The 23,650-nt window shown below is 41.3% G+C and overlaps 1 protein-coding gene and 1 long non-coding RNA gene across 4 annotated transcripts in view; one reads left to right on the top strand and one right to left on the bottom strand.

Annotated features, from left to right (window-relative positions):
• The window catches only part of LOC112488421 (uncharacterized), a 30,289-nt gene extending 6,646 nt beyond the window's left edge, over positions 1-23,643 (top strand). The window contains exons 2-5 of one of the 3 annotated variants that reach the window (XR_003052439.1): positions 10,753-10,849; positions 20,063-20,183; positions 20,362-20,557; positions 21,536-23,643. This is a non-coding gene — a long non-coding RNA (uncharacterized LOC112488421). Of the gene's footprint in view, positions 1-10,142; positions 10,850-20,062; positions 20,184-20,361; positions 20,558-21,535 lie in introns of those variants that run through there. The other 2 variants (XR_003052437.1, XR_003052438.1) reach the window with 2 other exon arrangements.
• hs3st3b1a (heparan sulfate (glucosamine) 3-O-sulfotransferase 3B1a) lies at positions 47-12,815 on the bottom strand. Its single transcript, XM_008329512.3, has 2 exons — positions 11,773-12,815; positions 47-1,850 (listed from the first exon to the last, which is right to left on the bottom strand). The coding sequence occupies exons 1-2, from the start codon at positions 12,264-12,266 to the stop codon at positions 1,232-1,234; spliced, it is 1,113 nt and encodes a 370-aa protein (XP_008327734.1). The 5' UTR covers positions 12,267-12,815; the 3' UTR covers positions 47-1,231.
• Positions 23,644-23,650: the final 7 nt, after the last annotated feature.

The following is a 23,650-nucleotide window of genomic DNA, read 5'->3' on the forward strand; positions in this document are numbered from 1 at the left end:
TTTTGTACCTAGGAACTTCAGAGAACAAAGGTTGAACTCAGCACAGTAAGATTTGATAAAGCATTTATTTCTTGCACCATTAAAAAAATGACAGAACTACACCTTTTTCAGTCTAACCTGTTTTGGATTCATGTTCGTAAAGCAACATGTACAGCATAGTAGAGCCGCTTCCACAACAGGGCCATTAAAAAAAATGACCTCTGCTGAAAAAGCTGACACGAAGGTTGAATAAAACTCAACCCCGTTTAAAACCTAAAAGTAAAGACTTGAACCAAGTGAAGGAATGTTGGTTTGAACTCAACTTAAAATGCATTGGATTTATGCAAATTGTCGTGTATCATTTACAGATCTAGTGTCAACGACTGCACAGAATCACACACACTCTGTGTGTGTGTGCTGTTTCAGTCTGACATGGGAACTGTTGCCTTGCACAAGGGCAGTGAATAATTAGACATTGTGAAGCTGGGATTTGGGGGGAAAAGGATAAGAACCATCCAAAGAACTCATCGTGACAGGAGACTCTATTGGATTCCAACCAACATTCCTTTGTAGAAGCAGTATAAATAGCGGTCGGGTCAAAACACTGCAGTGGAAATTTACCGTATATTATGAAATTAACTTGAGGTTGGCTTAAGGGTCAGACACAAAACTGCACGTGATCAATGGACCTGTGTTTTATTGCAGTGCTGCAGAGATCCAGGCGTGCCATCACTCAGGTCTAACTGACATGATTAGGAGCTATTACCGTATTGATCCACCTGGCAAGAGCCACTGGATCAGCTGTGGCCCGTATTGACCTGACTAAGTGGCTCCACAGACCTGTGAGGGTCAGGCAGATGTTAAAGGGATATTACAGATGTTGGGGAGGTTGGATCTTTATCAGTTTTCAGGTGGAGGAAAGGTCACATCTACATTAAAACATCATAGAGTGAAGCCAAAATATTGCATTTTAAAATGGTAGGGGGTTAAAACTGACCCTGCTTGAAATACCCGTAAAAAATATTGTGCTTTGAAAAAAGACTGGAAATGGAAACGAAATGAAATATTTGAAATAATCTGAAGTAAACCTGGTTAGGCAGCTTAGTGAGTCAACAATAAATTATCATAAAATAGACATCTGACTTTTTACATATCCACCAAATACTGCATATACACTAAATAACAATGTCTCCAGCATGGTTTAAAAAACACTAAAGGAACCAGCGTGAATCTGTCGTTTCAGTCTCTTATTTCAGTCCCAGCCAAAGTCATGACCAGTCATCTTGTAAAATTTACTGTTAAAGGGTTTGTAAAAGTCCCTCAGTTTCTGGACCACCTCTGGGTCAATATTAGGATGAGTCCTGCCTTTGGTTTTGCCCAGACAGTGTGGTTTGCTGTTGGCCTCGGGCCTCTTAAGGCACGGGAAGCCTTTTGCGGGGTTGAAGTGAAAATGCCTCTCCGTCACTACCCTGCGCAGCCCGAGAAAGTCCTGAACTCGAGCCATCTCCCCAGCAGGGTCGCTTATCAATCGCTCTCCACTCACAAACAGCAGCTGCTCCATAGGAAAGAACTGTAGCCAGCGCTCCAGGTGCTTGGCGTACATGCCAATTTGAACGGCGCTCCACGTGGTGTCGATCAGACCTGCTGACACGTTCTTAAAGGTCAGGCTCTCGAAGGAGGGAATGTCGGGCTTCTTGGAGCGAGTCTGGGTGTAATCTGAGATGGCTCGTGTGATGGGATCCCGCACCACCACAATCAGCTTTGTGTCTTTAGACATAGTGTATATCCGAGCAGGGACTTCCTTGGTTACATAATAGCTGGGGGTCTTCTCCATGGTCAGCTGGCCCTCCGACGACTTTGGCATCAGTTCTCTGGAAAAGACATAAAACAATGATTATTAATTAGAGCGGTACAGTTTCATATATTAGGTTCAGAGGAACATTATGCAACATGATACACCAAATCTAGTGCGTTCCATTTCTTTGGTAGCCTGGTAGTTGAGAATCCTTTTAAAATTTAACCCTGTAAGGGTGACAATTTCTTGACAGATTCTAAGCCTAAAAGTAACACGTTTATCTGCTGAAGCCACAGCCGACTGAAGATCTCTATCTCTTTTCAAATCTCAATAACCTCATATGATAAGGCATCCACACCTTTATCGTATATAGTATACAAAAGGATTCTTATATCATGTCCAGACATATGGCAGGGACGTGTGCTCTGTATCCTCGTCATATTTCCCAGCAGTTTGTGTTTGGTGGTAAGACGTGAAGTGACGGTGGATACCTTTGGAGGGAAAAAACGCAAAGCTTTGAGACTGAATATTTCCATAACTGCGTATTCTTGTTGACCCTGGACGTCTCGGCCTGATCATAACATAGCTTGTTAACTGCAGGCCTGACTGGATAATGGCTGAAGTGAGCCAAGGAGGATTAGGACTAAGCCAAACACGCTACAGCATTAGGGGCTCTGCTTCACTGTCCTGTTGGTTGGGTGGGAGACTTTGAAGAGTAGAGAGAGGGAGAGAGGAGTGTTTGGTCCGAGGATGGGTTCTCAATACAAGGGCCGTCACCCAACATTGGGTCGTGAGTCTGCAAAATGAAAACGAACAGGGGAAGAAAATGTGGAAAGAACCCAATTGTTTCCAAACAGATATTCAGTTTACCGTCGGAGAAAAGCAGACGCATTAGAACAAATTTATTTTTGAGAAGCTGATTTTCTTTTCACTTCCAAAAGAGCGTAGAGTGCAAGAAAATTAAAATAAATGTAATTACTGTCATCAACTAATTCAATAGATAATTAATTAACTAAATGTCACAGCACTAGCATCTAATTCACAACTGTGGCATGAGTTGTTTCCACTGACGGACAAAAAACATTCTGTACGTATCGACAGTTACTACTTCATCTGATTACGTTTAAAATCATAAAAACTACATTGAGGAATAATATTTTGGCTTCTCCCTCCATTCGGGAGTATTCGTCCCAGAAATATCCCCTCTGTTTTTACATGTGATGGCTGTTCCCACGCAGACCTCATACTTTATGCTCCATTTCTACCAAATATCATAATGAACACAGGATTATCCCACAGTGGTTATTGATGTTTATGTATTATTGTCTTCAGCAGATGATCCGTGACATTAAAGCGATGCCACAATTTCCTTCCATCTGTTGATGCCTGCAAAAATAGCCTCAAGATTCCTCTTCAAACACAGCAGCTTTCATCACATAAATTTGTGTGTGCAGAAATTGGTCCGACACATTTCGGAGTGCAGAGTGCCGTAGAAGAAAAGCCTTGCTGATTGCGATGAAGTAAACATCACGGATCTCGTTAATGCCACACAAACAAACAAGGTCGCTGCTAGATTTTTATAACTTTATTTCTTAGTCTTCTCAACTCTTTCCTCTTTCTCTGTATAGACTCTGCCCTTTACACATTTATGCCACTTCCCTCTCCCCACAGAGCAGGAGCCACCTTTTGCATGTAGTGGAAAAAACTCAAACTCTAATCAAGGTAATTGGTAAAGGAAACAAACAACTGTGTCACAAGCTGCTGCTGCTGTTGCTGCTGCTGCTGTTGCTGCTGTTGCAATTATCAGCTGTATCTCCTGGATACACACAACTGGGGGGCCTTCCCCGGGGCTCAAGGGACACAAAAAAAAAATTATAGTCAAATTGCTCAGCCGCCACCACCATAACCACCACTTTCCCCTGTCTGTCTCAGAGATGGGCCCGTAGTACCACTCACAGACCTACAGGTAGACGGGTGTTCAGTGAAAAGTCGTAATCATCTCGGATGACAGCCAAAAATAATGAATATCCTCGTATGTTGTGTTGTGTGTGTGTGTTATGTGTACAATTTGTCTAAACTGTCCTAACTGTCCTCTTCTGCTGGATTTGGAAAGTCACCGGCCGGCCTTAGAATCAGAAACACGCAGCTAAAATACATTTTTTAAATAATATCTAATAATAACTAATTGATAATCTGTGGAACTCAGAGGTGCTGGTATCAAATAAACTCACTGACTACATTGGTACTTGCATGTACTGGACTGTACTGTACTGTACTGTAAACATCCAGTGCCCTCTAACCCGCCCTACTAAACTCCCAGGAGGGCGTCACGGCTGGTAAGATAACAGGTAGAGTGCAGGTTGGTTAGAAGATAAAACAGGAGTGGGAGGAGCCAGGAGAGGATTAGATGGTTGGCTGTTGAGGGATGAAGACTGCAGGGATTGACCTCTCTGACCTTCGGGTCTTTGTCTAACTTTTCGTTCAGCTGCTGCACTAGATGACAGTTATACATCCATGAGCGCTCTGCAGTCTAACTCGATGTAACGGTACAGTGGTCAAGGGTGTGTCTGCGAAGCTGCCTGCTGTGGAGCAGCGGTTTATAGTCACTGCTATCGGACAGCAGGTCCAAAGGTAGGGTGTCACAACAGCTCGGTACTGCAGTCAGATGAACGTTTGAATCAGACCAGAACAGACTTCTCATATGTTACTGTTGTCTGAGAGACCCATTCTCATCTGCATCTATATTTCAGTCATTTTGAGAGACAAATTACAGGGTGTGCCAGTGCCACGTTTTACTGGATGCTTAAATATTTCATGTATAAAGTGCGTCTTTAGTATTTAATTGGCTCTAAGCGCAGCTCGACCTAAGATTCCCTCATTGTCAATAACAATTTGGTGAAGCAAAAAGTGTATCAGGTTGGAGAGTTTAATGTTGAAATAAGCAGCTAAAGGGCAACTATTAACCATCGGCACTGTTGCACAAGGACTCCTCTACCGTACTGTTGTTGAGTCATGATTTGGACTGTGATGCTCCGTACTTGTTCACCAGCTGCTCATGCCTTTGTGTAAATGTGCAGTTTTATCACGTTAGCTCACTGTTCACATTTCAGACTAGTCATAAAGAAAAGCAGGACCATCCTTTCTGGTACAATTTATATCAAATCATTTTTTTACAATTCTTTTTTTAAAGCAGAAATGCTCGGGGGGGAAGGGAGGGGGGGTGACGTCTTAATCTTAGACCACAGGCCTGTGGGAATCCTCTCCCTGCTCAGAGACAGGATGAGAGGCGGTGGTATGCAGCAGCCACTTACTATAATCAGACTGTTTTACTGGGAGACAGGTTCCAGACGGAGGTCTGCACAGATAGCAACTTTAGCCAAGGTGTTCGGGGGCCACTGCGGCCCCGTCTTATCATTAGTGTGAAAGTCAATGCCATCGTGCACTGCACTCAGGAGCTTCTTATATGATGCTTTAAAGCATTCTCTAACAACGTGCTTTCACATCCTCCGTTATTACAGTCGATGTCTGCAGAACCGAGGGTCATCCCGCTGCTGCCTGTAGAGGGGTGAGGGTGAGGGTGAGGGTGAGGGTGAGCTAGTTTCCTTCACACAGCTGTCAGTCTCGTATAAACACATCACAAACTCCAACCGTTGGTTGTTTGAAGAGTCCAACAGAGTATTTTAAATCAGGGAGGAGGTCTGTCAAAAATTTGAACCTCACGTCAGTGATTAGCAAATGTGGGACAGGAAGTCAGGAGTGTTGTGTTCCAACCGAACTACTGCACTGCACATAATCGTGCTGTTTTTGTAATGGTGATTTGAGTGAAAAGGGCAAACAAACCCCCCCAAAAAAAGGCAACACATAAATGGATAAAGTTGACAAATTTAACATAGCTAGTAGGGCTAAGTCACTGCGACTGTACAAGTCTGATGTTGCCTTGAAATTCAGTAAAGCCATGTCTGATCTGGAAGATGTTAGGTGCAACTGGCAGACAATGTATCTGTCTTTTATTTATTCATAAATGTCTCCTAACGCTCAGACAGATGCAGTCTGGGGGTCACGTCCAGTCCTTGGACCATATCTTTTGTCAAACCCACGACAGGTGGGTGGTATTTGGTAAAAGTATTGCTGTACTCTAGAGCAGCAGCCCTCACAATTTGTTCTTTTTTCTTTTATTTTGTGGACTACATAAAGGTGGAAAATGGAGGAGTTTTGTAATGGAAGGAAACATCAGAGCCTGGGTGAACCATGCAAGCACTTGACTCAGGTCTCCCAGAAGCATGTGGAGAAAAGTGTTGTGGTGAACGAAGTCCAAGGTTGAACTGTTTAGTTGTAATATTAAATGGTACATTTGGCACAACAACTGACATTGCAAATTATTAAAACAACTCCATACTTAATGTGGGTTTTTACCAGGGACAAGAGTTTTGGAAGGAATTATGAACTGACAAACACACAAAGTGTTTACACCATGCTAACGTGCTATACATGAAGAATTTTTTTTAAATGGTAAAGGCCCCTGACTAATTAATGGTGGCAGAGACATACAAATGTTCTATTTCCCATATGGTTTCTCTTCATTTGTGTTGCTGTCAGTGACAGTGATGCACTTTCGGCGTACTTGTAAAGTATTACTTTTGCATTCGAATGGCCGCATCCATTTCTTATATGGTCCACGCTCCAGACACACTAATGACACACTGAGATCCAATCTCTTATTACATTCAAAGGTGGTCTGGCCGCATTCTTTTAGCCGTGTTTCCTGAAGCTGCAGTAAAAGACCACCTACATTTCATACTACAGTCTTAAGCTAATATATATTTTTTTGTATACTGGCCTGGTCTCCATGTCTGTAATGAAAAAGAAAAATCCCACAGAGATGAGTTGATTTGGTTCGCTTGGAACCCACGGTGGAACAAACCCAGACTGTTTTAATCCAGATAGGCAAAATAAATGCTGTGCTGACGTTTCCAGTTAAAAATAACAACAAAAATGCATGCGGTATTTACAGAAAAGTACAATTTAATCAGATAAGATCTTCACTCGAGCCTTATGCAGATGCGCACTTTAAAGCCAGGATTGAAGAGTTACACCTGAGATGGTGATCAGCAGAGACACACGTTAATGTCAGGTATGAACACGGTCTGAGAGGATCAGCAAAAGCAAACAGCTCTTTGAAGAAGCCAAACAGAGATGGCTGAGACAGATAGACGCTGTCTGAAGTCGGTCTGACGTGCTGTCAGGAGGTTTCTGCGCAGCTGAAAAAAAAGACGCAGCAGAAACCAGACGTGGTCTCTGAAGACACGGCGAGAGGGAGCTGAGGACGTCAACAACTTGAGGGCAGATAATGGAGTGAACTTGGTTTGTTTCAGTGTTTTCTGAATGCTGTAATAAGTGCTGCGGTTTGACAAATTGCCTCCAGCGAAAGCCCGGGGGGTTGTTGTAGCAAATTAAATCTTCAATCTTCAGAGCGATGGGAGGGGGAGGTGAGAGAGCACATTACATGGACAACTGAGAGGACGTACTCAAGGAAAGCTGGCCTCATTTAATTCATACAGCAGACACAACAGATAAAAGTTAGATGTTTTATTTTTTTTTAAGTTCATTTTGAAGCATCATCAAGCATGTGTGATTTCTTTCATTACCCCGTCTCATTACACACCTCTGTGCTGCTGCCTTTCCCGTCAGCCTGCTGACACATTACTTTAAAGGAGAGAGAGAGAGAGATGTTTTATTAAGAGCTCTCGACACCAATTCCCATGTGTCTTTGCGAAAAAGCTAAAAGTGTTGAGTTTGCAGAACATCAACAATTGGACTCGTACGAACCCACATCTTGGGAAAGGCGTCTCCTGCGCTCGTAAAGATCTCCAGGAGTCAATTTTGGGGGCTAAAAAGCTCAAACCAAGTGTCGGAGTCTTTTCTTGGACGGGTTCCAGTGAATGCTCTTTTCTGACGAACTCCTGCTGGGTCTCGTCAAAAGGCACTTTCACCCTTCTGAACACATTTGCATACAAAGTGAAGGGAGAGAAAACATGTTTCACACTAATTGTCTCCTCTTTTATTGTCAGGGTTAATGCAGACCCCGGGGGTTCTTCAGCACCTCCTTTCATGGAGCTCCATAATACTGTTGCACTTTCTAAAGGCTCACTTTAAATTTACTGCCCTCTATCTGCCACTGGCCTGCATCTGAGTTGCCAGTGGCAGGGGAATTAGACCGTCGTCATGTCTGACACTTTCAGTAAATGGTAAGAAAGCTGCACATTTGAAGCCTCCGCAGGGAAAGACAATTGTTAATTAAGTCACATCTTCCTATTAGGACCTGGTGGGGTTTAATGTGATCTTGTGATAATTTAGCTGCTAAATTGTAGCAAATAAAAAACACAGGAGGAAGTTTGGAATTTTGCTGAGGCGGGGCTGAGGACGGGGCTGTTCCCACGGCTTTAGGGACTTGTCTGCTGCGTTCGCTGACAGAAAGTGTGCACAATTGTCTGCCCTTTTCTCCTTTTCTTTTTTTTTGCTTCTGAGCTAAAAAGTGTTGTATTGTGGCAGACGTCTTGCTGTGCAGGGGCCTCTGCTCTCTATGGGGCTCTGTCAGAATGGACACAGCAGACCTCCAGCAGGATGGACACAACAATCACCGCAGATAAATGGTGTGGCCACAGCTCAATGCCACCACAGGAACTGATAAGCCCACCCAGAGGACTGCCCCTCGCTGCCCCTCTCCTGCTCACCATGATTAGTCTGGGCCACTGAAGTGAAACATATGGTCGGATGTCTTCACCTGGTTGGCTGCATGTTTTGGCTTTCGCACACTGAGGTTAATAAATGTCAGAGGGCAGAAGACTGCGTCTGGATGAGTTTTTTTTTTTAAATATCCAGAACATCACTTGGCCTAAATGTTAATGAATGGTCAGCTTGGTGTCACGGTGCTCCACTGTATGGAATCACTGCTCTCACCCAGACCACACAGGCCAAGTTGTTTTAATTAGCTGGGTCGACGTTGCAGAAGATGAAGCTTAATTTCACTGGACGTGTTTAAAAATTAAATTCTACTTCAACAAGACCCAGCTGCCCGAGAATGAAGAGATGACAGATCACTTTTGGATGATCATCTGCATACATGGCTGTAGGATTGTACAAAAGTAATACTTCTAATGGTTTTATTGGATCACTAGCAGTGTATAGTGGTGTGTTCATCTGTAGGAAGGTTTTCCACAGCTTGCATTTTCTACTTTTTAGTAGGTGAACCTGCATGTACTGTGATTGTTTACTGGAAAAACAATATCAGGGGTGCGGCACACTTTCTACTCAGACTACGGTTTTGTCTGTCCTCCTGTATTTAAGCAGAGGACTCACTACCAGATTTGACCCAACTGACCAAGGTCTGCACTATGTAGAGACGGTCAGCATGGCTGGATAGCATGAAAGACTTTCAAAGTTTGAGACGTAGAGATGTGAATCTGCATCTGATCACACGTCAGTGTGGACTGATTTCAGATCAGATTTCTATGTTTTTCTACCCTTCAGACTGTCACATTCGCAGGAGTTTAATACATACAGTATCACATAATGAAGTGTGTGATCCGCAGTCATTTAAGTTGTCATGCAGAGCCTGTTAGAGTGAAGTTGAGTTTTTTCAATATCTGTAAAGACGTTTAAGGTGTTTAGTTGGATTCCAGGTTTAAATGTTTCATTTCGGGTACTTGTTTATCTAGTAGTCTAAATGTGTGAAAATGTGTTAAAAAAACACCTGATAACGCCCCCTGCAGGAGAGGTACAATAAGAAGCACTACAACTTGTGTTTTTTTTCTTTATATACAGTGTGTCTTAGTTTATTTTGATTTATTATCCGTTCATAATTCCCAATAACGCACGTATGTTATAATGAAAAAAAATGCATGAAATGTTCTTCTCTGGCAGTGGAAGCCATTAGTTGTGGTTTGTGGAAGGAGACGTATATGAGCATGAAAAATCATCAAAGTTGATGGTGGTGGTTGGTGGCTATAAAACCTGACCTAAAAGTCCGTACAGATAAATGGGTTAGCATGACTTTGGTCTTGTTCGCTTACAAAAAATAAGAAAATAAATAAAAAGAAAAAAGAAAATACCTCCTTTGAGATTTAAGAACAAACAGAGAACTAGCAGAGGTTTTTACTTTTTTTTTTTTCTGTCTTTGAAACACCAGGCGTCTGTGACAGGTGCATTCAGGGAACTTTGACACATTTAAAAACAAAAGAGAAGAGTACGGCTGTGGCTGTTAGCGTCTTGACCAGGAACAACTCTGCTTCCTAATGGTTGGAATACAAGCCCCTCGACGAGAAGTTGACATGTCTCAATTATACACATCTGCCATGTGTGATCTTCACGTTTTGTTTTTTGCTGCATGGCTACTCCCTCATTTAGACATCACTCATCGCTCACACGCATTCCCTGCTCATGTTTGTAAATTGCGTGTCAAAATTCCATTAGGTTTTCAAAAACACCGTTTAAAGAGTGATCATCCCATCCGGAAATTCCTAAAAGGATCTTAACGGAGAACTATTTGAATTTTTGCTTCACTTCCTCTATGGTTGCTTTATAATGGAGTCAGCTCTGAACCACTGACATTTGCTGTTAATCTGTGGCTCAAACAAACAGATGAAAAAGCAGAGACGTCTTCTAACAATGCAGCTCCGTGGATGTAAAACATCAACTTCTAATCCACTTGTACAGTAGAAATGTGGGACAGAAGAGTTGGTTTTTTTCTTCATTTATTTAAATATAATCTGTCTAAAAGGAACAGGCTGTGACTAAATAGCTGAGTTGATTGTGAAGGGCTAAGCACAAAGACGACAGCTGCCGTGACAGAAAAAAAATACAAAAAACTTCAGGAGATGCCAACGTGACACAAATAGCTGCTTCCTATTCCAAAAACTTTTATTTGAACAGAGTTTTATGCATGTTTAATTTAGTTGTTTTTCTGCCTCCATCTCTGTCAGGCAGCCAGAGGACAGCTACATTCAAGGACATTTGTGTAAAAGTTCCAGGAAAGTGGAGTGAAGGCCACGCAAACAAGCAGGAAATCAGTAATACTAGGTAAAGGAACTATGGAAAAGAGTTGCATAAAATACTAAAAAAAAACCATTTCTTTTTAATCAGGTCTTAGTTGTTGAGTAATGTCACCTGTCATACTTTAGTTTTACTTTTTAATCTTATTTAAATGGTCTCTCATCAGCATAGAGTGAATGTTCCGAAAGGAATTTTTTTACTGAGTACCATTTCTATTTTTTTGCATTATTTATTTAAATTTATTTGTATTAAGTAAGACACGTTTAAATTTATTTGTATTAAGTAAGATGCATTTAAATTTATTTTAAATTGAATTTAAATTTAAAATAAATAATGACTCTTGGTTGATGAAGCAGCTCAGATTCACCTGTAATAGTGACTAAGGTACTTTGTAAATGTTTGTAAAATATTTAAACGTTGTCTCTTTAGTTAATGTAGTACTACCATGGCGTGGTATTGCACAATCTACGTGCACCAATTTATACGTATTCAGCTTTGTTGCAGTAGTACTGACTGGAATGGTTCTTCATTAAACAGTATCATGAGTATAAACAAAAACCTTGACTATATTCTTCTGCAAGTTCCTCAGAAAGCGCTAGTACTGCAGCCGGAGCGCGTACTCGAATACACCTGAATATAGTAGGACTAATATTTGCGTAGTGTGTACTAAAAGTATATGTTTACCATCGGAGTCACAGCTATTATTTTAAACATTTCTATTTCCTTTACTGTTTATTTGTAATACCTTTACTTCATTTGTGTGTACTTTTTAGTCCTGTGAATACTTCACACTTAGTAGTATTATTCTGCCATAAACCACCTTCGTGCCATGGCTCAGTTACGCGTGGCGCATCAGTTGCGTGAGAAGTGGCGCATAGTTCTACCTGTTGTTTGACAGAACCCACGCCTGTGATATGATACTGTGTGGAATACTGTGATGTACACGGTACCTGTACCACTCCAGCCCTTTGTCGTAGTTGCGGTCGAAGAAATGCGGCTCTGCTCCCACGGCTCTGATGTCCGGATGCAGGCGCAGAAACTCCAGCAGCGCCCGGGTTCCTCCCTTCTTCACCCCGATGATGATCGCCTGTGGCAGCTTTTTACTCTCCGACTCGTTGAGGGAACCTGACAGGGAGTTATCATCCAACACCCTGGCCTCACCCCTGACCTCATCCCACTCGTCTCCTCTGCTGTCCAAGTCGTTCTCGTTATTCAGCAAGTCCCTGGGCGCTCCTAAAGAGGAGCCCTGGTTATCAACTTCTGGCTCGCCCTCGGCTTTACTCACGGAGCGGAAGGTCACGTTCGTCGCCGTCGAGCAGTAGTCCACACAGCAGTAGATCATGTAGACCCACAGGGACAGCATGATGCAGAAGACAAAGTGTCTGTTTTTCACGTGGGATGATGGCACAACATGTATGCTGTGTAAAATCGGACTATATTCCATAGGACCGCCGTGGGAAAGTTATATTCCAGTCAGCTGGCATTTTGGCGAAGGCGCCTCACTCCTGTGCCATGGCTCTGTGCTGCGCCGTCCGTGCGTAATTTCCCAAACATGAATTAGTCAACTGGGACACTAAACCTCCTCCAGCACCTCCTGGTTCACTACGACGTGTACATCAGAAAAAAATATTTAAAATAGTTTAATTTTCAACTAGAAAAAAATCACTAAACATTTATTGGCAGCATTTCTTCAGCAGCAGCAGCCAACGCAGGAACACAGTAGACTCCCATCACTTCACTCAGTGTGAGAGCGCTCACACGGCAGCTCCAGGTTTTCTACACTAAGCAACAGTGCGTGTCAAGGCTGACAGCGTGTAGGAGAGGCAATTTCCGGTTTAACCTTTCAAAATAAACAGACAGTGGCACCAGTTCAGGAAGCCGTAAAATAATGAAATCCCAACTGGCATTTTATTCACTTTACTATCAGGAAACACCAATAAAAGACATGAACTGCCACCGGAATGTAATGAGACAAATAGCCAATCATGCGACGTCAATGAAAATCCAACAAGGCTATGTCCAAATTTACAACACGTGAAATGTGAAAACCAAACAGACAGAGGTCGACTTCATCGCTTGTTTTTCTAAGCACTGTCCACGACTTACTGGAATCAACCCCAGCGGTCGAAATGCTACATTATTTACTTTGTTGCTCAGAAGTCCAAAAAAAAATCCCTTTTCAGGGTCATGTAACTGGAAGAAGATTGAGCCATTTATCAGCACTTTATGCCAGCTAGTGTTTCAAAACACATTTACAACTAGAGAAATTAGCTCTGAGTATACCAGCGTGTCTTCATCTGTGATGCAGAGCGTCTTTGTTTGGTTGAAAATGTTTTGATTCACACCTGAAGTTGTGGCTGGCAGACTCACAGTCAAACAAACGCCCTGGGACACCCGTACCACACACTGCCACGATGACACCACGTTTCTAGGACAAACATGTATTGTCTCTCCGGCAGCTACACCAGTGTTGCGTGAATAGCTGCCGATAACACGATCAGTGATTCTGTATTGAATAACAAAAGTGTAAAGCAACCAGTCCTTTCTCCCTTTTTTCACGAGCACAGAAGCACACACGCCTCGGCTAAGGTAACCTCCCGTAACAATGGAGGATTTATGGCCCGGCCGTCTCTGAATGTACGCTGTAACGTCTAACCCTAAATGAGTATCAGAGGTAGAAGAGCTCATGATGATTAAGAGATGGGAAGGGTTTTTTGTTTGTTTTTTAACAACAGTTAATATGTGGCACTTCCTGTTGTAATTTCAAATAAAAAAGACACCTGTATTTTGCGATATGGAATTAGGGTGCAGACAGACAAAATTAAAACATTTAATTGTCAACTTATACGTAGCCACGGATAGTAAGAAAGACCTAATTTGGCTAATGTTTTATACATGCGTGTGCACAGAAGAATGTTTCAATCTAATCACATCATGATGCATAATTTGGTTTCATTAACATGTACTTATTACCATTTCTGTTGTCATCCCGTTTTAGTGTTTAATTATAGTAGGCTGATTTGAGGAGAGGCAGGATTGGTCAGTCTGTGAATTCTCGACAACGCGTTCTGACTGGATGGAACAATCAGACTAGATTAGACTCATAATTACAGCAGCAAAGAACCAACAGAATGTCTGTGGAGGAAACTCTGTAAACTTACTTTCTTGATTAGAAAAATATTCAACATGTGTGTATGTGTGATCTTACATCTGTGTGATGTCAACAAATGAGTTACTCGTCCTGCAAATTGCAGCATTTCGTGTAACTGGTTTTAAATTCTTTGGTTTTTATTCTTTGATTTTTTTTTCTTTTTTGTGCACTAGCCTTTATCCTTCCCCGGCCCTCTTAGTTTGTTGTGTGTACTTTATGTACACGTAGCACTAAAAGGAGGGGCCAATGGGGGTCATTAAAAAAAAATTGGGTCACATCCCACTCACAGAGTTGTATGGAATCACTGCCAAGGTGTATTGAGTAAGTATTTGCCCAACAAGATGAATTTCTGTCTTTATATAATGTAACCATTCTCCTTTATTAGATAAACATGTTTGTTTTATAATGCTCCCATTTGCAGTGTGTGTGTGTGTGTGTGTGTGTGTGTGTGTGTGTGTGTGTGTGTGTGTTAAGAATGACTGTTGCATCATTTCTGGAATCTTGAGGAGAAGTCAGTTATGGAAATCTCATTAGTGACAGATGCACTAATCTGATCATTTGTAGTTTGTGTTCAGATTTACGCTGCAGTCATTAAAGTCAGGGATGCAACACTACACTACACTACACTACACTACACTACACTACACTACACCACACTACACTGCATCTTTGGAACATTTGTCTTCATTTCAGAAAAAAAGAACAATCTGGCCTTCTGCTGTTGTTTATGGAGACTTCATTTAAAACCTTCCTCCTCCTCCTCCTCGTCCTCGTCCTGCGTTAACTCACTTCACAGTCACTTGCCGTGGGACCGCTCACAGCCACTGCCAAAGGATGAGAACAATCCTCCAGACTGAACACATTATGAGCCATTGTTTTCTGAAACAGATGGTATTACAATCTGAGTCCATGTCCGTGGTCAGAAATGACTTGCCCTTATTTTTTATCCTATGATGGAATAAAAGTTAAGTCAAGAGGACGGGGGCAGGGGGGTCACGGTTTGTTATGGAATTATAAATATACAGTACAGCTGTGTGGAATTTACAGTCAAAATTAAAGCAAAAGATGCTAAAATCATCAAATCAAATTAATTCTGGCTGTAGCTCAGCAGGTTCTGCATTTGTTGTTCACTTGGAGGGTTGTGGGTTTACTTCCAGTCACTGTAGGTCATATGTCACAGGTAGGTGGCTGATCCTGTAGTGTAAAGTGCCTTGAGTGGTCGTCAGGACTAGATGTTTGAAATGTACTGTAGGTCAATAGTTCCCAGGCTTTATTGGCTTCTGACCCTATTTTGAATTTCCAGTGACCCCATGGGGGCTATTTAAAACAGGGAGAACCTATTGGTAGGAAGTTGTTTTTATCACAGTCGGTTAGCTGTGCCGTCTTATCTGATTTGTTTAAATCAGCTGGTTAGTTCCGTTGGTTTGGCATACTGGGGCCTATTTTTACTATTCTAAGTTTTTGTTTTGAATCAATTTCAGCTCCTAGTTGAGCTTTTTTTGTAGTTTTGTTGTTGTTTAAGTTCGTGCTAATTAAAAGATGGACACACGTTTGATGATTTCCCCCTGGTGTGAGCTGTGGTTATAAAACCAACTTCAGTGAAACACTAGTTGGCATCAGTGTGGTGAAAGCCGTGTTTTATTTACCCAAACCTGGACAGAGTAAGAGTAAAATAAAAGTTTGTGTTATTAAAACGAATGCACTCATTAATCCAGAAAGTCCTGGCAGATGTCAAACACAGAAAATAACACAAGTAATGACCGTGAAACAAATGTTTTTCTGGAGAGAGAGAATCATCTGTTACATTGGAATTCAACAGACAAACAACAGACACGTGTGAGTGTGTGTCGCGTATCAGAAGGTCCTGCGGGTCCCGGCTAATCGGCCTCGTAATCTTTTTTAATTAGCCTCGGAATCATTTTAACCGAGTCAACTTGCAGTTTTACGCAAACAAATGTTATCAGAAAATTCTAACAAACCATAAAAGTCAATTATTTACAGAGTTGCGAGGCATGTCACGATGAAGACGTGTGAGTGTTGAACTGTGAGACATCGCTAAAAGCTCTGTTTGTGTCTAATGTGTGCGTTGCGGTGCAAGGTCAAAGGCCTAGTGACCCCCTGAGCCAGCAGAGGATTAGCAGGATTAAACCAGAGCTGCCATGTCAGAGTTTCAGCAAAGAGTCGGCCTCCCCCTGCACCTAAACCCCTTATCTCCTCTTCTTCACACACTGCTATATGTGATATATATGTGTGTTTGTCTTCTTAAATCCCAACATTTTCTTTGCCCCAGTCCAACAGCACAAATAAACAGATGTAAAAAAAAGTGATGTTTGCTTCAATAACACAGGCGCTCTTTGTTTTTCTCCTACACGTTTCTTTCTGCAGCATGTCGTTGAATCGAAGCTGAATTATTGAACTTCGTTTCTGCTCAGAAACCCAAAAATGCTATCCAAGGTCGTGCAAGTCGGAGATGATTCAGCTGTTAATCACCACATCGGTGCCAGCGACTGTTCCACAGCATTTAGTTTTATAACCACAGCTCACAACGGGAGAAAAATATCTGTAAATATAACAGTAAAGGTTCTTTGGTTTTAACTACGTTTTCTTTGTTTGTTTTCTTTGTGGTCAACTCAGTCACCTTTGACCTGATTTGTGTCTTAGTATTGATGGGATTATTTTATATTCAATTGTAAAGGAAGTGTGGGGCCAGAACGAGAAACAAATCTCTGTCAACTTTCATAGCTGTCCTTTGTGCTGACATGTAGCTAATTAGCAACAGTATGTTTGTGACTGATAGATTTACATTTTTGGGGGGTAACTTATTGTAATTTCTGACCTAACTTGACATCCATATTTTCTGCGTGAGTTTTGCTGTTTTCGGTTTCCAGCTAAAGATGTTTGGCACCTGCCAGTCGTAGCATTTCCTGTGTAAACACACAGAGTAAACAAACATCCCAGCAGCAGGGACGATGCTGCAAGAGTCAAGAATAATTGTTTTTATGAAGTATTACTGGAGGACTACAGTAAATTGAATTGCTGTTGTAAGTTATTATCAAAACAAAGCTTCTCCTGGTTTTTGTTTCAGCTGCATGCTTTTCATTACTTTGTTGTTTTTCTTGAGCTTCTTTAAGGCACTGTTTGTTTCAGTTGAAATTACACAGTTATTTTCTTTTGCCTGCAAAACATCTAGGTTCTTTGGATAACGCTTAGCTACTTCTGAGCTAATTGATATGCGCCATCAATTAAACAAGAGCATCTGACCAAAATGCATTAGTCTAAGCATAGCTAATATATGCTTAACTACACCAGCTATGTGCAAATGTTTTTTAAATATAGAAATCTAGATTTGTAGACTGAATCTAATATAGCAGACGTTGAGTCGGATACAGCAAATCACTATGCCAGAAATATGCCATCAACCACATTTTTGAAATTCACTTCTTCAGCTTAAAATAGTTGAGAACACAGTAAAGTGTAAAGAAGGTGCACAGCCTGTGTATTTTTCTATGCATAAATCTGCGTTCAAGTGCACGCTCTAATTGCAATTCAAGCCAACGGTAAAAAGTCGGAGACGCAATCAAAGACCTAAATAACGTTAACGTCACTGCTGGAGCAACCTCCAGATGTCAGGGATCGGAGCCCATTAGAGGGTAAAGTAAAGTGGCCTGATGGATGATCTCATCTGCTGCTTTATCCTGGAAAGAACAAACAGAACCTAAATAACAGCGGGAGCAGCCGAGCTGGTGTGGAGGAAAAGCCCTTGGTCTGATGACAGGGTTATTAGGTGAGCTGAGAGGCTGATCACGACACTTCCCTAACCTTCTAAGTCCTCCTTCAAGGCCCTTCAGCTGCAGCTAAGGCTCTTTAAAATATCTATAAATTCTCTGCAGCCTCGGCCAGAGTGCATCTTATCTGAGTTTAAGCATAACTTTACAGTGTGAGGAGATTTGGTGCCTTGATCCTGCAGGAGAGGCCTTATCCCTGGCCGGTGTCCTGTCGTGGCAGGTCACAGAGCTCACGCAGCCTCACACCGTCTGTCTGTTCCTGGGCCAGGTTTGTGCATGGCCTGCAGTAAACGTCTGTCTGTGGATTTTCTGTATTAACAGAGAAAAGAATAAAAAAAGACACATGACGTTTCCTAGTAATGAATGGGCATTTTATAAAAGGAAGAAACTGGCATTGGTTGAGTCCTCTCCTCCAACTGCTGATGGCCGCGCTGATGTGGTTCATCTCTGCAGTTTGAAAAATATGAATCCAATTAAACCAGACAGATCTCTCCATACACATGTAATAGAAATCATTTTAGGAATGACCTCATTCTGACATGTTTATTCCATCTTTTTTACCATATATGGGCGTTTCTTTAGATACAGCCCATAATAATTCCGTTCAGCTTTAAAGTTTCCGACTAGCAATTTTTAAAACGTTTTATAAGTGTATGTATAAATTTTTATATATATATATAAAACTATATATATATATATAAGCCAAAGGAGCCCGCCCCCCACTTTGAGAAACACTATTTCACTTCACAATTATGGCTGCTATATATATTATATATTTTTTATAGCTCAATTGGATTAATTTCTTTTAATGTGTTTTTCTTAGCATTTCTCTTTTTCAGTTTTTGCCTATTTCAACTGACTAGAGTATTTGTATTCTCTGTTCTAACTTCTGGTTATCTTGGACAACCTCTGGACAAACTTGAACCTTAAGCAATTAATTTACTCTCAATAAGAAATGACATCATCTCTTGTTTTTAGTAGAAATGTTAAGTCACCTACAGTGAGGTTAAAACAGATTACTCACAGCCTGCTGTAGCACAGAGCGTTTTGCTGAGTTCTCTGACTAAAATGCATGAGAATATTATTAAAAGTATTTGTTCAAATCTGGGTGGCTTTGATTTAATGAAATTGCGTTCACAGTTCATTGTTGTGCACAAAATGAATTTGTTAAAATGGAGTGTATTTGTAGGCTGTTTAATTGTATCCAGACAAATCACAGGAGGTCTGGGGCTTAACTGAGTTTCATTATTATCAAATCAGGTCGGCCCTTAAAAACCAAAGTTTGGACAAGCCTGACTAGGAAGAAAATTAGATTTCACAGCCTTCACTTGAACAATTCCTTTTTTATTTTTTATTCCAATTTGGAACAGCTTCTTTTATCCTATTTTGATTCATCCTAAAATATATTTCTTTAAATCAATACATCTTGACTTCCCATGTGATCATTACCAAAAACGGAGCTCATGCCAGCATCAAAACACGACATGTTGAATGCTCCAAAGGTCAGTGAGAACATTCACTGGCAGAGCGAGCAACTAGATACAGTCCATCAAGTCTGAGGTTGGAGGGCCCGGCGTCCCTCAGGGGGTATAACCTGGATGGAAATGTAGCCTATTATTCACACTGAGAACAGGTGCTTTCAACAAAGGAGTCCACATCATTATGCTCCTATGGGAGACGAAGGAAAATATCAAGGTCCTGCAATTTTACGCTGTGTCCTTTGGAAAGTAAAGCAGATCAAATGGTAGTGATGCAAGTTAAACCACTGGAGCAGTTTATGGAATAAAGATGGGGACAAACAGGGGAAGAATATATTTTATAAAGCTGAAATAAAGACGTTCTCCTATCCACACGAAGCCTGACGGTTAAAGTCTGTGTCACAATGAATATATACAGAATGAATAGTACTTCAAAACAATAAAAAAAAATACTTTCACTACTGGGGGTAGATGTAGTCCTGTAGGTTGTCCAGTTGGCTTACGATCAGAGAGTTGTGGGATCAATTCCAGTCTTGGTAGTTTATATGAGTCATCAGTAGGACTAGAAAAGTACAAGCAGCCAGAACCAGAAGCTGTAATTCCTCTCTGTCCGTCCGTCTGTCCGTCTGTCCGTCTGTCTGTCTGTCCGTCTGTCTGTCCGTCTGTCCATCCATCCATGTTGATGTACTGTATGGATGACATCTGTCAAACTCTATTGTGTATTTATAGAGTTCATACTCATGTTTACCGGATTGGTTAGGGTTGAAGCTGTGTGTGTGTGTGTGTGTGTGTGTGTGTGTGTGTGCGTGTGTGTGTGTGTGTGTAGGTGGAGGCCCACAAACGACACATGACACTTCAGGTTTGGCCCATTTCTGCTTCCCTGTGCTTTTCTCTCAACATTCCTGACATGCTCCTCGTCTGACTCCTCTTTCATCTCCAGATTACAGGTACTTCTAAATCTCTCTTTCATAATCAGATACACCAAGCATCTCTTGTGAGAAGTTAGAAGAGCGGGGCGAAGAACATTATCACAAAAGGCTCATCACACAGGGTGACCTACGCCGACTTTCTGCCTTTTACCACCCATGGTGTTGATCAAACCCTGCTCCCTCTTTCTCTCCGTAGACTACGTCAAAGTCCTTGGCTCCTGTCAGCCAGGAGTTGGATCCTTTGATCTGGATTGAGATGACAAGGTTGTGTGAAAACGGAGGAGCAGACCTTCTCTGTCACTACCAGGGAAAAACAGTCAACGGCAGTCCTTCAGTTCACCTGTACAGCTGCACAAGAACCCGAGGCGTCCGGTTCTTGTGTTCTGACCTTGGTGAGTACGTGAATGTCAAGGTGATGGTCGCTGTAGAATGATTTCATAAAGCAAGAACTACAGGGTTATGACAGCTGAGTGTACATAGGAGCAGAACCAAATACAGAGCCCTGAGGTACTCCAGTACCAGTATCACACACACAGGTTTAAATCTTTTTTCTGGTCCTGACCCAGTTTTTTAACTTTTTCTTTTTTTAAATCAATGGACCGATCCATGAAAATGGATGAAATAAAAAAAATAAATATTTTAATTAATAGAGAAAATATATATTTAGGCTAATATACAAAAACGTTTCATGCTAATTAAAGAATGCATGTAAATGTACAAACATTTATTATTAATTCAAACATTTTTTTTTACAAAGGTGGTTTAAATGTAAGATCTGAAGAACTTAAACTCCACACCACTGACACTATTCAAATGACTTTTACTGCACCAGTACTGTACCTGTCAGCAGGAGGTGGAATAATGGACAGAAATCTCCATTGAGAACATTATTAGACATATTTTCAAGTGCAGTTAAATCACCTGCCAAAAGCCCTGACAACATGGAACTTGACTGATAGCGCTCTCTTATTTGTCTCATTCCAATAGTCTTGCTCATGACAATATAACTGCTTAGATAAATATATTGCAGAGCGCCACTGACTGTGTGTTTCTTGGCAGCACCTCAACCAATAAGCACAGCAATATAAACTTCCTGTGACCCCTCAAAACAAGTGGGGTATTTTCTTTTCTGTACCTTCAAGAGTGGCCTAATTATCACAGTACAATGAATGCAGTAATTACGCAGATATGTATGTGTGCAGTAGGTTGGCACTTAACCTGACAAATAGTCTACCCTGTGTTCAGCAAATGATCCTTGAAAGCGAAGCGCAGAGCTGCAGTCACACAACAAACTGAAGACATTCCCGTGCACTATTTGTCTCTTGACTCTTGACTCATTAGAAACTAATTTAGTCTTTCTTTTTTTTTAGATTTCCACTTGTACTTCCAGTGGGCTGCGCCGTTGTCATGCCCACTGAGTTTGTTTTCTGTGGAGAGCCAGCTGAAATGAGGTAAAGCTGGTCTGTGGGCAAGAAGTCAAGCCCCCGAGGAAGAGACAAGACAAACATGATAAGAGGCTGTTGGTGAAATTACAGACTGCAGGCAGCCCTTAATGGAGTTCAACGCAGGGTTGAGGGAAGTGAGGTCAGTCAGTCGTCGAAGACTTCTTCTACTGACACCGATGCTTCCTACATTCCTGAACACCGATGTCGACGGCCAATGATTTTACAACCTCTGCACGGCGGACAGATTCAACTTCATTGTGCTCCGTCCACAGATCATTCATTTTAATGATGATGTACTGATGACGATAACAAAGCACAATGAAATCAGTCCGCGCCAATACAAACACAGAGTCAAAGACTGTGAACCCTGCGTACTGGGCTAACCGCGCTCATTAGCATTAAATAAACACAACTCTGTGCTGGAAACCTGTTTAGTGTATGCATATTTCACAGGGGCCGAGACACTTCATCGGACATTCAACCCGCATACGGTAACGATAAGATCAAGGCAGAGCAAAACCAAACCACACGAACCTCTTATATATTACATCGTGTCCTAAAAGCCGGAAGACTCGGGGCTTTAAACCTTTCTCAGGTTTGATTTATGGATCATTCAGACCTCACTTTGGTTCAAATCTGCAGAAGTTTCAGGATAAAACAGATTCAACGTACATCTCTCTAATTCTAACCAACTGTAACGTCGTAGTGTTTATGCGTCTAATGCACCTTTTTTTCTATATGCAATCAACTGTAAGTTCCCACTTATAAATCTTTCCATTCCCGGTGGCCGCCGGCCCACAGGGGCGTCGGCTTGTCCGTCAGGTTCCTCACCTCACGTCATAAATTGTGTGCCATCTGAGCTCAATCCGTCCTCCGTGTCCATGAAGCGCCAAGGCTAGCTCAAGGCCTCGGTAGCCACAAGTGGTCTGGTATAAAAATGCAGTGTGGATGTGCTGTTTGTGCATGTGTGAATGTTCAGCAGCAAATTTTAATTTTCACATTTCTGCACAGCAGATGTTTCAGCATCACCTGACACGAACACACCTGATGTAGTGATAAAAAAGAAAAACAGTGACGAGAACAGGAACAGGGTTTCGGTTCTTCTTGTTAAATTGTCCTAGTGGTGTTATACTACACAGTATTTGTCAGTGGCAAACTGACGGCCTGACCTTTGTCACTAGATGATTAACCTCAATCAATCATGATTAATCACGGTAAATTAGAATTGTAATTAATGAAGCTCCCCTGTTACTAATCTGATTTTTTTTAAATATTTTTTATTATAGCCATAAGTTGGTTTCATAGTTTTTACTATTATAATATTTATAAGATGATAATTTAGGTTTTATTTTAGTTTTTTTTTTTTTTTTTTAGTTTTTTTAATGTGTTTAAACCAACCGTCGTTGCAACTCTCAGATCTTTCTTCAAACATTTACCCTGAATGATATTATCCTGCATGTGTATACATGCACTGTCTTTGAGTACACGTACACACCACAGTGGCAGTTCACCACTCCACAATAAACACCTATGAATTGGTCTTTTTTTTAAAAACAGTAGCGGAGGCTGAATGCCAAGAATCTGGTATCATCTTAAGGCCGACTGCGTCATTAACTCTGCCTCAGGTTAAAACCTGTCACCTCTGTGAAGCGCTTCATCTTTATTGGCTAAACAGTGAAATAAAAACACAGTAATGTTGGTGAAGTGCACATGGAACTGACACTCAGGACATGAGCTGTACATAATGAAGAGTTTGTCGATGATGGATGCTACAGTCATAGCACTGACATCACATCCATCTGGCAGTCTTAATGCAGTGATGTGGGGAAAAATGCACTATAGCAAATTCTCATATGAAATTGCTGATAAGAATTGTCTTAGGAAGAAAACCTGAAAAGAAATAAACAATAATAATTGTATCGTTTTACTGCCAGAACTTGTTTAAATGAAGTCAAATCAAAACCAAAAGAAAAAAATATATAAAGCAGAAATACAAAAAATCTGATTTAGTTGTAATAGAAAAATAATTGAGAAAAGAGA

The sequence above is a fragment of the Cynoglossus semilaevis genome, chromosome 17, assembly GCF_000523025.1.
Source record: "Cynoglossus semilaevis isolate Cse_v1.0 chromosome 17, Cse_v1.0, whole genome shotgun sequence".
Lineage (NCBI taxonomy): Eukaryota > Metazoa > Chordata > Actinopteri > Pleuronectiformes > Cynoglossidae > Cynoglossus > Cynoglossus semilaevis.